Consider the following 17213-nt stretch of genomic DNA (forward strand, 5'->3'; position numbering starts at 1 on the left):
AGGCTGAGCCTTCCTCAGCCCCTGTAGCTGAAGGCAGTTGGGGAAAGGGAAATGAATGTGGAAGAGAGTCTAGGAATAAATTGAGGTAATCTCATTTCCTTTAGGGGTGACTGGCTTAGGTATGTGGTAGGACAAAATTCTGGCCCAAAGTATAATTTTCAAAAAGGTAAAATTATAAATACTATGAAAATATAAAATGAACACATGTCAAGGATTTTATTCAACTCATTAATTAACAAGGGAACTAGTAAGATGTTCAAAATGAGTCAAAGAATCTTTCATAAGCGAGGGTATTTATAGGAGGATATGACTGCTGGGTTAGACACAAAACCAGTTAATACCTTACAGAGCCCTAAACCACATTTCCAGGGTTATCTGTTCTACTGAAAATAAGTTATCTGCATCTCTTCTGGACAAAAATATTCATGTTAACCTCTGCCTCTACAGAGTTATAAAATAGTGCAGATGATAGGAAGGTAAGCCTTGTACTGCACTGAAAGAATAACCCAGAAATTTCTTTCGCCATATCTCTAGGAGTGGTAGGTGCTTCTCTTTTCTAAATTTCATGATGCTCCAAAGAATTAAATGACCTGGTTAAGATTAGATGACAGCTGTGGTCAAGTACATAGTACAGCTCCTGCCCCTGTCTCCTCCATCAGGACATTTTCTACATAGTCTAGCTTCCAGGACCACAGCAGAGTGAAGGACAGTCTGTGGAGGCAGATTGAGCAGGTGTTTCTCAGGCCCCCAGCCTCAGGTAGGGCTGTGGAGAAGGTATGGAGAACATAACCTTCATCTCTCCTTAAGCCCTTATTTTAATAGTTTCTGACACATCAGCTCCCTTCCCTACACATTTGTCCTTCATCTAGTAGGGTCTCAGGGTGGACTGCAAACTCTTCTTGCCAAAGGATCTGCCACAAGCAATGACTACTTGGTGATGCATGGCCCAGGCAGCTGCCGTTGCTATCTCTGCTATGTGGCCTCCATCCTAGACTCTGAGGTACCTGTCTGGCTTCCTCATCTGTGTTGTGGGCCTTCATGATCACAAGGAGTCCTCTGTGTTGTAAGTCAGGTGTAGTATCAGGTCTTCACCAATGTAACTATTGTCAACAGAGCAAGAGCTGCCTATATCTGGTACTGGAATGTGGTCTCCTTGAAAAAAGTGACCTCAGGATATCCTTAAGAAGTGAGAACCAGGCAAAAGCAGGAATCTCCAGCAACACCACAGATGCCACAGTTTCTTTTTGCTTTTCCATCTTCAAACCTTGGGTAGCACACCTGCACATCCTGACATATTTACTGACCTGAATTCGCAAGTAGGCCTTTTCCCTGGGAGCCTCACTACATTAAAAATAAATCTCTCATGACACGTTTCAGGGAATATTTAGTCATTCTAACACAATACTGGCTGGGGAAATGTGTGGGCTGTTAGGTGATGAGGCAGTCATCTTAGGAAAGTACCCCTGCCCTGGTCTCTCCTCCCCTGTGAAAGCTAAAATCAGCAAGGCCTCCAGGTCACCAGCAAACAGGCTCTCTGCACAAAGGCTGTTCTGTCCGTCTTAAAAAATTTAGGCTATTTGAACTACCCACTTCAAGAGAAATAAGTTTTGGAGGGTTTTTGAGTTGTCTGTTTTGCTTCATTTTGTGGTTTCTGTGTTAGCACTGGGGAAAACCAACCAACCAACCAACCAAACAAACAAAAGGTGAACAAGACATTGTCTCTGCCACTAAGGAGTTCCCTTATGCCTAGTTCCGCTGTGGCATCCAGAGATGATGTTTCAGAGATTAGCTAATTAATTGGACCAGAGAGAAGAAAGGCTACATAGGATTGTACTTTTCAGAGAAAATACGGTTCTAGCTTTGTCCAAGGTTTCAAAGTCCCTCAAACACTGTACCAGCCTATGGAAGCTTGAGGGAGTTGGTAATGAGCCTCAGAACATAAACACCTTAAAACAAAACAACAACAACAAAAAACTTGGATCTGTCTGTGCGCCAGAGGTTCAGGCCCATAGTGGGGAAGCAACTCTAGTGCTATATTCTCAAGGCAGCTTTCAGTGAACTGAGAATATTCTCAGCTTTCAGCATCATTATTTATACGTGTTTATGCCATATGCTATAGATTTAGAATATTAAAAATGTATAAGTACGCCAAATAAAAATAAGTGCAGGAAATCTCCAAAGGATTAAAAAAAAAAAATCTTCTTTTCTTCTGCAACCTCATTCTTCTTAGTATTTCCAGTATCTTCTTTATCTTCTCTGCTACTGCAATATATTAATCAGGGTTGTCCAGAGAATCAGAACTAATAGGAAACAGAGATAGTGATAGAGATGGAGACAGAGATAGAGACAGAGACAGACAGAAAGAGAGAGAGACAGAGAGAGATACAAATACAGATACAGCTATACAGATATAGAGATAGAGATAGAGATAGAGATACAGCTATACAGATATAGAGATACAGATACAGATACAGATACAGATACAGATACAGATACAGATAGATACAGATACAGATTTATCAGGAGGAATTGGCTCACACAATTATGGAGGCCGAGAAGTTCCACAATCTGCAAGCTGGAGACACAGGAAAGCCAGTGATGTAATTCAGTCTGAGTCTAAAGGCCTGAGAATCGGGAAAGTTGCTGGTCTAAGATTCTTAGTCCAAAGGCAGAAGATGAGATGGCCAGCTCAAGTAGACAGGAAAAAGGGCAAATCTCCCTTTCCTCTGCCTTTTGTTCTACTTATGCCCTCAAGGGATTGGATGGTGTCCAATCACATTGGAGAGGGTAATCTACTAAATTCATAATTCAAATACTAATCTCATCCAGAAACACCCTCACAGACACACCCAGAAGCAGTGTTTAATCTGGGCACCTCAAATTGACACATAAAAATTAACCATCACAGGCACTAAAATAATTCGCAAGGCATCTGCAACAGAGGAGCCAAACCTAACTTATTCACATGTATTATTTTTAAGGTAATTTTATTTTCAATTCATCTTTAAGTAATCTATGTACTTTTCAAAATACATTTACTACATATTAGAGATCATCTGAGGAAAAGGATGGAATAATGCTTTCTACACAGATCTATTTATATTGGCTGTAGTTTGGAAGACTTAAGTTAAAAGGCGAGTGAAACATTGTGGTAGGGTGTATTCTTGTTCCCAAAATATCCAAACCAGTTATAGCTTACAGTGAGTGTCCTTTTTGGGAGGAATAAGCATCCCCACCTCTCTGACATTGGGCTTGGTCATGTGACTTGCTCTGGTCAATGGCATGCGAGCAGACAGGGCGATTGTCATATCTGAGCAGAATTTTTAAGAGACGAGGAGTGTTTCCACTAACTCTCTGTCCCTTTTTTCATGAAGAACCATGGCCCCGATAGAAGCCACTCCTTCGGTTTGGGTACTGGCAGGGCAGGACATGCAGAGCAGACTCACAGCTGATTAGCAACTGCCAACATGCAACATGGGCAAAAAAAAATGGTTGTTGGGAGCCACTGGATTTTTTGGTTAATACAGCATGATTTCCTTCAGAAGGAATAAGTTTTAGTGCCATATTCTCAAGGTATCTTTTAGTAAACTGTGAATATTCTTAGCTTTTTACCTCATTATTTACAGGTGTCTATTGTGTATGTTAATAGAATCATTCTTTTGGATTTAAATTGTTTTTAAAAAAAATAATTATGATAGTTTATTTTCTATAGGGAACATATTTTAGACCTATAAAAAATTAAATATTGAAAACTAACAGAACTGAAAAGTAGATTATATATTTATGATCAGGAATAATATATAGCATTTCCCCCATTTAAAACTATTCTGGAGATTGGCTCAAAATGGGGAGATACCTGCCTTCCCTTTCCACCCCAGATTCCCAGAAATACGAAAAATTTTTCAAGAGAAAATTCATAATAGTGCCAGAAAGTAATAATTGCTTTTGGGCAAGAATTTTCAAAAAAGCTCTGAAAGAATGTAAAAAAGGAGCCCCAAACCTAAAAACATATAGAAGAATGCTGCCTCTATATCCCTCTACCCACAGCAGCAACCAGCTCAATAATGCACCATAAATGGCTTTTCTCACTTCCCCATCTCACTCTCTCTCCCCACTCACTGGCTTCTGCTTCCCGAGATTATCTCCTAGACAAACTTCCTATACCTCAGTTTTTGTTTCAAGGTTCTGATACTGAAAGAATCCAAACAGCAAAGTTTTAGTGTTTTCCCAAGATCTAAGCCCTTACTTCTAACTTCCTTCTCCTTCTCTCTCTATCCCTATTTCTCTATTTCTCTATCTCACTCTCTCAATCTCCTTCTCTCATTCTCTCTTCATAGTCCTTTCATCATATCTATTCACAATTAAACTCAACCTCATTGTTTCGAACCTGTTTTTCCAACTTCTCACTCACCCTTGGGTGATGAACCTTGGGTTCATTCTTGCCTTCTCCTATCAAGTTCACTCTCATCCTTCCACATCCTGCCAATTTCTGCCATATCGTTTCAGCTCTTATAACCTCCTGCGTGGATATCATAAAAAGTTCCAGACTGATAACCCAAGTTCTCCTCTCTCCCCTCTATAATTTATTATCTAATCTTCCTAAAGATCTGGTCATATTATAGCTCCACTTAAAAGGCTTCTGTGGGGGTAAAAAAAAACAAAGGCTTCTGTAGTATCAATGTCTATACTACAAAATAGAATAAAGTGCTCTACAACTTATCTCAACCTATCTTTCCTTGTGACTTCATTCATGTACCCAAAGAGCCTTCCCAACTAAACCGCACTCATCGTTCACTCTGAACGTGCCATGTTTTACCAGCTATGTTTTTGCTCACTTTGTTCTCTAAACCTGGAAAGTACTGACCCATCTTTCGCCATATACAAAAGCTACTTTGGGTCAAATATCACTTCTTCCAAAAATCTTTCAATGATTCCCCCAACTAGAAATATTATCCCTCTTGTGTTCTCCTATAGCACTTAAATTGTACTTTTCTTAGTGCTCTTATGAATTGTGTTAGAGTATAATTTACATTAAAGTGCATAAATCTTAAGCTTAATGAATTTATGTATTTATATAAACTCCTCCACCCAGATCAAGGTATAGAACATTTCCAACAACCCGGAAGGTTTCTTTGTAACCCTTTCCAGAAGTAATCTCTATTCTGATTCACCATAGCTTAGTTTTACTTGTTTTTGAACTTCTTTTAAATGAAGTCATATAGTATGCATTCTTTTGTATCTGGCTTCCTTCACCCAACATCATGTCTCTGAGATGCATCCAGGTCATGCTTATCAATTGCATTGTTGTTGTTGTTGTTTTTTAATTGCAAAGTAGGGTTCCATCACAATGACTATATCATAATTTATTAACCATTCTATTGCAAATGGACATTTCTTAAGTGTTTTGGTTATTACAAATAAAGCTTCTGTAGACATTTTTGTATATGTCTTTGGTTGGACATAGGTACTCATTTTTAATCTCAGTAATAGAATAACTGTGTCACAGGGTATTTGAATGTTCAGCTTTAGAGGTACTAGCAAACATTTTTCCAAAGTGGTTAAATCAATTTAAATCCTAACAGCAATGTAAGAGAGTTCTAGCAGTTCCACATCCTTGTCAACACTTTTTATTGTCAAAGGGTTTTTTTCAGCCCTTTTGGTGACTATGCCCTCATTTCTATGTTGAATTACAACCACAAGCAACAACATTTACATAGGGCTTAACAGTTTGCAAACTTTTTAAATGTATAATATCTCAATGCATATTAGCTACGGCCCTATAAGTAAGCAGGGATAGTCCTATTATTATCCCTACTTTATAAGTGAGGAAGCAAAGGCTCAGAGAAGTCAGGTAGCTTTCCCAGGGCCATAATACAGCACATGGCAGAGACCCTCAATCCTGTTTATCCACCATGATATATGGTTTATAGTTACTTGGGTACATGTTTTATCTCTACTAGTTTACTAACAGCTCTTTGAAGTTAGGCTTATTTTTAATTTACCACTATTTAAAAAATAATAATAATAAAATTAAATAAAAAAGTGAAATTCCTCTCTCTAGACATAAAACTTTACAACAATTGGTAATAACATAATTAATAAGAAGCCCCATCATTTGTTGTCTGAATCACAAAGGATGGTATTTCAGATCCACAGATCCTCATATATCCAATTATTTAGTCCCATTTAATAACTTTCTCTAAATGTTAAAGGAGTCAAAATTAATTTAAATACTCTCTTGAAAAATTATTTTAAATTCATTTATTTTAACTCATACTAAGTAGAGCCAAATGCATCAAAAAAAATCTGTGTTCTTAACTAAACCAAGTTTCAGTTTTATATTTTACACATAAAACACCAAAGTTGGCTTCTTTATATGTGTTGTTTTCCCTTATGTATAAGCTAACAAACATGTGATGGAATAGTAAAGAGAATAAAAGAAATACCACTATAACTGCATGTACACAGATGTCCTACACTCGGCAGCTTTGGGTACTTTATGAAAAAGTTATTTGACATTATTTTACCATTGTCTCTTTGGACTATTTTACAACATTCAAAAGACTGTTATGAGTTGTCAGTAAGTCAGTGGCTACCTGTATCTTTGGGCATGTGTTTCAGATGTCACATGGCAAAACACAAAATAATCCAATTACTTTTTATGTGATCAGAAACCACAGGTGAGACCTTTACGCTATATGACATCCATGGATAGCAAGACCTTGGTGCACCCAACAAATTTCCACTCTTGTTCAAGAATAATGTTACCACATGTTTTGCCTGCTCCTAAGTTGAAAGCTTACATGGACATCTCAGAGTATCTACTTTTATTCGTTTACGTATGTTCATCTTTTCAAAAGTGTTCATACCATTTTATGCGTCTAATAAACATTTAACATCTAAAACTCCTTGCTTTTGGCCTATATAAAAATAATAAAAAGTTTTAAAATACATTTTTCAGTCAGAGATTATAAGTATAAATTATAGATAATTGAAGTCATAAAATATACTTTGACCTTCTTTATCAGATATTTCATGTCAAAATTTACTTTTGGTCTGAGAACTTATCTCTGAAGCCAGAGAATATCTTCTACCTCAATTACTGGAAAGCGAACACAGCTAAGTGTGCACTGACACATTCCAAGGTGACCATGCAATTCATTTGTAGCATCCTAGGGAATTTATAGCTCAAGCTTGCTGTAAGATATAATAAATTCATAGCAGGCTAAAGGTATCTGAGAATCACTGTGATTCACAGGATATGATCAGATACAGGAAATGTGTTTAATATAAGTTTCTGTCTTGTATTCAAGGCCAAGTTGATTTTTAGAACAACAACAAAACAAAAAGCTATTCAAGCAAATCATCTAGATATAATCATTCAACAGTTTCCTCATGGAAAAGCATATTATAGATGTTCAACTACAGTCATTTACCTTTTGGTCTTGCTTCCTTTCAATTCTACCACCCAAAATTTCATTTTCAAGTTCAGACATGACTGTTAAAAAAAATCCTGTCCCGCAGTAACAAAGAAACATACCTCTCATGCATGTAGTCAACTCCCAGCAACAGCTGGACAAACCATTCTATTATTTGACCTTCTGGGAAAGTTCTTCCAGCTTCTTTATATTCTTGAATTTTACAGTCCAGATCTCGGCCCTGAAATAAAATTGCATAATTTCTTCTGTTTAATTAAGATTTTAAAACAAACTCTCTCAACAAATTAATATGAAGTAGTCACCATTTATCATAAGAAAGTGAGGGCATACTGCTACTTTCTAACTATCACTGACAGAATTTGGTCTCTTCTTGACCAAATTCTAGCCAGGCTTCTCTGAGCCCTCTTCTTGAGTAGGCCTCAATCTTGTTCTATGAAGACTTGAACAAATACTAACATATTTCTAACAGCTCAAGGCCACATTTTTAGAATGACTCTTAAAGTGTCCACCTGAGAAAACTCAAGACTACCAAAAGAATTTACTGTTTGTTCCAGCCAGCACCTCAAGATAGGGTCCTGTCTCCCCTGCTCCAGGTAGAGTAGGAATCTAACTTGTGTATATGCTAGTTAGCAAACCCAGATACACATGGACCAACTCTCTTCCTGCTTTTTGGAATTTTTCACTTCCCTGACTCTGCTCAGACTCCCATCGTTTCCTCCCTCCCCCATTTTCAGTCGCCTCTGCACATATCAGAATGGAACTCAGCTCTCTTCCCTACTGTCAGTCAATACTGAATAAACTCTATTTTCATCACTTTAAGTAATGTCTGGCTGTGTTTATCTTTGATATCTCTCAAAGACAAATCCATTCTAAAGGGGTTTCATTTTTATTACATTACCTAAATATTACCTAAAAATTTATTTTTATTACATTTCATTACATTGTACATTTATATGTACCCACATAAAAATAGGAATAACTTTCCTTATGCTTAGAGCTTTATATAACTATAGAAGCATAACATGTATATGAATTAAAAATATAAAGCCAATACAATTCAAATTAATGATATTAATTTAATACAAAGTTAAGATGTTTTGGTGAAACTAAATCGGTGCTAACATTGTGCTTACAGTGTTGGCTGCTGGAGTACAGACTCTTTTCAGTTTGGCATGCCCGGACTAACGTGTACCTTGAAATGACTTTTTTCTATTTAGCTACAGCAAAACTCTCAGGAATATGGAATGTTGATTCATGTGGGATCCAAACATATCACTTAAATATTAAGTCAGTCTCTGTCCTACCACTTATTGGTGATAGGTAAAAAATAATATAAAAAAATGAATCATGATCACAAATGAAAAACATCTAAAATTGCCTGGCAGAGTATAAGACCCTTTCTGATTATGCTTATAGTAATATATTTAACTACCATAGAAATGAAAACAAAAAATGTTAAATTCTCTTAGAGAACCCTTATACTTGATACCTTTTACCTTAAAACACTGAAAATTTAGAGACAATTCAAGAAGTACTCCTCTGAAGAAAATGGGTTAACTGCTTCTAGTTTGATCTTTAGGGATGTACACACAGGCCCCATGAAGAGAAAAGAGGGACATGCCATATCCATAAAGAGAATGAGAGCCAAACATTAAGCTACTCACAGACTATTCCTGACAGAGTCATCATTGTTAGATGCAAAGAAAAGCATTTACAGGCAGTGAAACAATCAAAGAGAAATTACTTCTAAACAAACAGCATAAAGTCAACAGAATAACTGATTTGTAATGTGTTTATTTCCTTTTAGTGTAATGTGCACATGTTTGCCTAGCATATTCTTTCCTTCTACACAGAGCACGGCAAGTCAAAATGGTAATCAAACCTTCAACTTGTACCCTTGCTCAAACCCAATTTCCTATTGGATTTTTCTGGGACAAGGAGATCAAAGCTTGTTGAAATTTACAAATACAGTGAATTGAATATTTGCCTCCTTGTCAAAAAGATCATCATTTCCTTCTCATTCTCCATACTTTCCCCCTCTCTTTTTGATCCTAGAGTTTATCAACATTCTGTTGGATCACATAAGCTGTACTGTCACAATGTTTCTATAAATTGCACAAATCATTTTTTAACAATAGATTATTATAACATCCTGTGAAGTAGACACAAAATCCCTTCAGATGAAAGGCAAGCTATAAATGTATACATTTTCCTTTTCCATCTAAGGGGTTTCTAGCAAAACTTTCTCTCACGCAAAAGAGAAAAAAAATTAAAACAAAAAACAGATGTTGTTTTAATAACCCATTTAGAGTCTCTGAATGTGATAAAATATCTCCAGTGGCAAAAAGATAATTATCTACATATTGTTATCTCCTTCCTGAATAGTTTCATATGAGGGGTGACAGGAAGGAAGAAAGTGGGGAGCGGAGAAAGGAAGAGAGGGATGAAGGAAGGGAGGGAAAGAAGAATGAAAATAAAACAAAACAAAAATTTGCCTTAAAGAATTATCAACGAAGCTGTCTGCTTCAACCTAACGTTTCATACTTTAGGAAGGTCATACATGAGTACCATTATCCCTATAAAAATGGCCTTTGCATCTGCAGAGCACACTCCTTGGGTCACATTTATTGTCAGTCTGACAGTCACCCCCAAGCAGTAAGTAGAAGTTGTTTATCTGTTTCCTGCATTGATATTAAATGTGTGCACAATTTCCTGTGACTAAATAAAAATATATTTTAGACTATTGAAAAAAATAGGGCCTTTAATAGTAGGTCTCAAATGCAATGTCAAAAGGATACACAAACTCCCCATTGCTCTCTGGGAGAAGCAGAAAAAGAAGGAATGTATTACTTCTTAGTATTATGCAAGGGACATGTTCAATCAACAAGAAGATAGAACACCAAAAGATTAAATTAAGCAGAGAGCTGGGTCTCATCCTCCTCAAGTTACTTCCTCTACAATTTTCATTTTGCATGTTTATCTCCAAGAAAAACTATTTGTTTTGTATTTACTTTGCTCTTTAATAAATACTCTGTAGATTATTTTCTTAGGATTTAATTAAGGTAGTCAAGTCACTCACACAACATATTATGCTTTTATATAACAAAGAACTACAATTTTTGTGAAGTAGTCTGATTTTAACTCAGCAATATGAAAAGCACTTACTACTTTCTTTCTCTAAGCCATCTTCCAAGTAAAAATCAAATGTTTTTGATGAAATATCAGACCTAAGTTTAAAAAGTTCTAATGTAATATCTGCATATTATGTTTCTTTAATTTGTCTTTGAGAAATATTTAATGCTTTTATTGCTAAAACAACTTTAAAGAAAAGAGTATTGACTTTAATTTGAACTAATATTAATATTGCTTGCCTTAAGTCTATATTGCTGACAAAAAAAAAAAGTGCTTTTCTTCAGTGTTATCACTCCTTGAAAGTTGCAATAAAAGCCTTGATGTTAACTTTTAAAGTTTCAAAAATCTGTATCCCAAAATACACCATTTGATGGATTAACAGAAACTCCTCCCCACCCTGTCCCAGTTAGCTAACAGCAGATTGACTTTGAAATGCCAAGACCTTGAAGAAATGAAAAACAATTCAAATACAGTTTCTAAATATCATCTTTGATTATCATTAAAAAGTTTTAAAACCTAAAAGGATTTGATTCTTAAAAATTAATTTGTTTTTTTTTAAAAAAAGTCATCAACAGAAGCACTTACAACCAGTTAAAAATGCCAAAGTGAGCCTTCTCAGAAGCCTGAATACAATGAAACTGCAATGTTCAGGGCATATACAAAGGACAAAATAATCTCAGGATTTCAAAACTAGAAGGAGCTTGAAAAATTGTTCTGCCCTGTTTCATTTTAAAATGAAAAAGTGCCCCTTATTAATTCATTTGGTTAACATCTTAAAATGCTGTTCCCTCACACTCTATGTCTCCTTTAAATAAGCTTCTAAAACAGTCTTCCAGTGGACCTCAAGCTTAGCATGCATCAGAATCATCCAAGTTGCTTGTTTAAAATGTGTATTCCCGGGCCATATCAACAGAGCCTCTGATTCAGTAAATCTGGGGAGGACCAAGGAATCTGTTAACAAGCATCCTAAGTGACTCTGGAACAGGTGCTCCATGGACCACACTTTAAGAAAATGCTGCTAGATAACACTACAAATGGGCTATATACTTAATATTTCACCCAACGATGGAAACATTTTGTCTAATAGTTTGAAAAATTCTAAAGGCAAAAGACGTACTTGGGAAAGTCAGAGTTGAATCAGAATCATTTCAGAACGAAAAGCCTATGACATTACTTAGGAGAATATTATAAATAGAGGTAGAGGAGTCAGGGGAAGGAGATCCTCTGTCATGATATTGGAGAACCTGAAGTAGTTCCTTAGAATTTTAGAAGTTCACTGTAATAGAGTACATAAAAAGTGGGGGAAATGTCAAGCCATATATATTATGTTCTTAAGAGCAAAATAAGAAAATCCAGTTTCTAAATAGTTAGTAAGAATGCCATGTAGTATCATGAGATGTATGTCTGATACCATAGATAAGCATTCCTGGGTTTAATTGCTAATATTTTTTTCAAATTCTTTTAGAGAAAGTAAGTATTCTTCCTGCTGAGGCAAATGTGTATGAATAAGAATAAAATAGTAGAACTCATTTTTATCTTAAGAAAGTGACATGAAATAACTCTTTTTCTTTAAATCACTGCATTGTTTTTTTAAAACAAGCCATTCTAAGTGGATTATCCTGACTCTATTTTTGAACACTTATATTTCTATAAAGTCATATGTCAGCTAAAGCCATACCCCAAATGCAATAAGCTATACTGAGTTTATAAATTGCTTTATATTAGTGCATTGGTAATCTCTTCAGATAACACTTAGTTCCTTCAATCAGCAGCAGCTCTAGTAAAGCAAGCCTGATGTGTAGACACAACAGGAAAGACAGTGGTATGGACTGAATATTTGTGTCCCCAAAATGTATACATTGAAATCTTAACACCCAGTGTGATAATATTGAGATGGGGGCAGGGCACTGGGTGATCAAATTATGAGGGTGGAGCCCTCGTGAATCAGATCACTGTCCTTATAAAAGAGATCCCAAAGAACTCCCTAACCCTTTCCACCATATGAGGACACAGCAAGAAGATGGCCATCCATGAACAAAGATGGCCATTCCTGAACCAGGAATCAGGCCTTCACCAGACACTGAATCTTCTAGCACCTCAGTCTCAGACTTCTAGCCTCCAGAACTGTGAAAAATAAGTTCTGTTGTTTATAAGCTACTGAGTCTATGGTATTTTGCTATAGTAGCCTGAACAGACTAAGAGAGATGGCCACTAATCAATGTCACAATGATCAATATCCCAAGAGTATCTTTCATCCATAAACAACCAATTCTGAGTGGTGGTGGCCCCAGACAGAGCTTCAGGACTATAAATAATGACTTTGAAGTACAAAGAAGGGTTTGTCTCTAACTGTAGACCCCACACACACCCAGTATGATGTTGTAAGGACTGTCTGAGAGCTAATTAGCCTGCTGGCTACTTGTTACTGCCAAGTTCACTTGCAAGAGTCTGCTGACACCCACTAGAATTTCAAGATTGTAAAACTCAACCCACTTCCTCGGTTTATTTAAACAGCAAGAAACATAAGAGAAATTTCAAATTGTCTTTTTTTATAGTACAAACAGATATTTGGCAAATATTTGCCTGAAAGTTGCTATCAGCTCCATTAGTGTTTAAAAAATTGTATGCTGCCATCCCGCTGTCATGAATCCTCACACTGAAGGCTGTAAGTCAAAAATTCAGAGGTTAAAATTAGCTTGCCTTCCAGAAAATAACTGGAAAGAGGGGAGGGGAAGAGCAATGAAATAATAAACTATTATAATAACAACTTCCACTATTGACGGTCTACTAGGTGTGAAGTTCTGATAGCCACTTTTTTCAGCGTTATCGCAGATCAGGAAAAGGATCAGAGAATGAAATAATTTGCTCCAGGAAATGAACCAAGATTTGAACAGAAGTAAGTGTAATGCCAAAGTCCACACACTTCCCACTATATTAAACTCTATCTAGTCTCCTACTGAGAGAAAATAAAATAATTAATAATATCACATGAAAATGTGTGTACAAATTGATATACATATGTTTCCATGTTTATATATATATATCATATAAATGGAAATAAAGATACAGAATATAAATGTTAATAAGACAAGAAAAGAAGTAGTTTTCAAGTACATGTACATGTGCATTAGGAGATGATTACTAGTCAATTTGATTAATGTATCCAATATATCACATAGTTACTGTGTGTGTGTGTGTGTGTGTGTATGTGTGTGTGTGGTGAGAGCATTTGAGATCTATTCTATTGGCAAATTTTAGGTGTACACAATGCAATATCTATGCCTTACTGTTAAATTGTACAGCTGAAACTTACTGGATTTTGTTAACCAATGTCACCATAATAAAAATTAATAAAATAATTTTATATGTACAGTGCAATATTATTAATTATGGTCACCATGCTGCACACATTAGATCCCAGAACTTATTCATCTTATACCTGAGAGTTTCCATTTTATATTTTGGATAATTCACATAGTCAGGCTTGATTAGTGTGTGGCTGTGTTGAAATCTGTATTTAGTTTAGAGCTATTATTTGAAACATGTTGGGTTAACATTGTTAATATGAACAGTAAAACAGTCATTCTCTACTAATGCGTGGCCATGTAGAAGTAGATAATTATATATTTGGGAAGGTAAGAACCATGGACTATATGTTGATTCTACTGAATATTAAGTAAAAATTTAAAATAGGAGCAGCTTTCCGAATACCCCTCCCTTGGGTGAAATTCAATATCCCAGCTATGTGATTGCAGGAAATCACTCCACCTCTCTGGGGTCCTGTTTCCTCATCTATAAAATAGAATTAATAGTCAAAATCCACTTCTTCCTGAAAAGTGATGGGAGCATGTTAAAAGGACAGGAGCTCCAACAGCTGAAGCTAGAACAATTTGAGCAACAAAATAAATAATGATGGTATTGGGTTATAAGCCATAAATAAAAAAATATCCATGAGTCCATGCTGATATAAATACATAATTGAATGAAAGCATAAATGGAAGAGAATGAACAGTGGGAGAGCTCTTCCTTATATGAAAATCCCAATTAGTTAATGTAGAAAGAACAAGGGAAATACATAAACACTATTGCTTAAATATCACAGTAAAAATTGCTCCAGGCAACCTCCATTGAAAGACGCAGGATATTAGCATAGTCACATAGTCTGAAAGTATCTTCCCCAAGACATTTATCCATTACAAAAAAGGAAAATAGTAATTTTACAGAGGAGAAATTCAGCAGACAGAACCTTAATCAAATAATCAAAGTTAACAACACCTGTAATAAGATATACTAACATCATGTACCCTCTCGTATGACACACCGACAAACCATCACTTCCGTGGTCGTGTGGCCCAGAAACTAATCATGAGAAAACATCAGACAAAGCCAGAGACATTCTGCTAGATAACCTACCAATACTTGTCAAAAGTGTCAAGATTATAAATGACAAGGCATTTATCTGTTGCACCTCCTTAGTCTCCTCTTACTGTGGCAGGAAAGGGAAACTGTCACAGATTAAGAGGAGACTAAGGAGATACAACCATTAAAACTAATGTAGGATCTTAGATTGGATCCTGGAACAGATAAAAGAGGTGGGGGGAAATGGCAAAATATTAATATCCTGGTTTCGAACATTGTACTACGGTTATAGAAGTTGTTAACATCAGGAAATGTGCTTAACTGCAAACCCATTACAATTAAAGGTGAAGTATTAGGTTCCTAAATCATGGCCCATGCTTTTCTACTTCCGAGCCTTTCATCACTTTACTCCCTTTAAGGGCTATCCCATATCCCTTAACCAAATCTTTCCCGTACTTCAAATATAATGCCAACCCCTACATGGTTCCCGCAGTCCAAAGTCATTTCTCTCTTCTCTAAACTCCCATTACACTTTAACCCTTTTATTGACAGTTACCACCCCTACCTTATATTTTAGCCATTGATGTAAACAATTCGTTTATCCTACCATACAGGTTAGTTAAAAAAATATCATATTATCTCTGCTGCCCCGTGCCATATATGGACTTGTATCTGACACTCAGTTAGCACTCAGTAATCACTTTCGGAAAGACTCTTGGTTACTACTGTCTTTGTGAACTTCAAACTCATAAGGAAACCAATAAATAATCTAGAATGCCAATTTATTTGCATGCAATGAGAACTAGAACTGCCAGGACAACTGGGAGCTTGTCTCGGTTTACGGCATATTTTTTCCTGTTAGAAGAGGAATATGTAGAGCCAGAAGGTCACTCAGGGAGCAAGGGGAATAAGTTGGGAAATTTTCATGAATAATAGCACCAAGCTAGGTAGCCTGAATATAAAACCACACCGACCACCAGGGCCATACTTCCCTGTTCCCTGGTCTGGGCCCAATCTTTGCACAGTGATCCAGAAACACTGTTTTCCTTTGTGACTCTATTTCTGTTTCCACACTAATCATTCTTCGCCCTCATCCCCCCTCCCCCGCCCCCACTGCAGTTCTCAGCTCTGGCTGCACATCAGAATCACCCAGAGAGTTTTCAAAAATCCAGATGTCTGGATCGTACCCCAGATCAATTAAATCAGCCTTTCTGGAAGGTGGGCCTCAGGTCTGGGGATTTTCCTCTCTCCAGGCGATTGTAATGTGCAGGCAAGGTTGAGCACCACTATTATATTGATAGAATTTTTGTTCAGTTGTGTTAATATCACTGAGCAAAAAATAAGAAGTCCAATCTTTCCTGTTTTTGGCCCTGATAGTCATATGTTCTCTCTCTCCTGAAGATATGTGATCTCACCTATTCTCTATTTTGTCTACTAATTTAACACCCAGGTTTCTGGAAATGCCTTATCCGAACCCGAAAGAAAAACCTTCAGCAGTATCTCACAAGTTCCCAGTACAGCACAATGTCAAGTGCACCAGCAAAAGAATGTAGGGCAAAATGCTTTTGACATATGTGACAGGTAGAAGGATCCAATGTTTTATTTGTTACCATCAGTGTTTGACAGAAATGAGATGGGAGGCAGCTGGAAGTAAGTGGTAAAGAATGCATCAGGAAAAAAAAAAAAATCCTGCGCGGTAATTTCTTGATGGCTCTTCATGTGGATCCACAATGTGATAGAAAACTGAATCAGAAAAAGATCAATGTGGGCATGTTGAGAGTCTGAGATGGTTACGTGTAGTGTGCTGTGTCACAAGAGATAAAATGCTATGAGACGGGGATCAGGTGGGGAGTGAGTTCCAGGCAGGAGATTATAGGAGTCTTTGTAGGGAAGGTGGCATTTCAGCTGAGCCTGGGAGGATGCGTAGCATTCGGAGGTGTGGGATTAAGAAGAAGGACATTCTGAAAGGGAATGGCCCAAACACAGATGAAGAGGTGTGAACTGGGGAAGATGGACAAGGAACAGCAACTAGTTCCATTTCCCCTGGATGGGGGAGAATAGAAGATGCCAATGTTTGAAATATTCTGCCACTTTGATAGTTTTGGAACTATTCACCCTCAAAGACTTGGTTAGGTCTTAACAAGAAGTTGTTAGAGTTTGGTTGTTTGCTTTTCACACTCATAATCGAATGTGATGTGTGTGTCCGAAGGGTTGGGTGGTGGATGAAGCGGTGTCATAAATGCATTTATATATTTCGATCTTGCAAGGCCCCAAATTAAATTA

At 36.7% G+C, this 17213-nt stretch overlaps 1 protein-coding gene across 5 annotated transcripts in view; it reads right to left on the reverse strand.

The window, feature by feature from the left end:
- NEK11 (NIMA related kinase 11) overlaps positions 1–17213 on the reverse strand; it is a 198672-nt gene that overhangs the window by 140689 nt on the left and 40770 nt on the right. For all 5 annotated transcript variants that reach the window (XM_016140280.2, XM_016140278.2, XM_016140279.2 and 2 more), the window contains exon 4: positions 7541–7659. In XM_016140280.2, coding sequence (XP_015995766.2) covers positions 7541–7659 — 119 coding nt within the window. The remainder of the gene's footprint in view (positions 1–7540; positions 7660–17213) is intronic.

The sequence above is a fragment of the Rousettus aegyptiacus genome, unplaced genomic scaffold (assembly GCF_014176215.1).
Source record: "Rousettus aegyptiacus isolate mRouAeg1 unplaced genomic scaffold, mRouAeg1.p scaffold_m13_p_4, whole genome shotgun sequence".
Taxonomy (NCBI): Eukaryota; Metazoa; Chordata; class Mammalia; order Chiroptera; family Pteropodidae; genus Rousettus; species Rousettus aegyptiacus.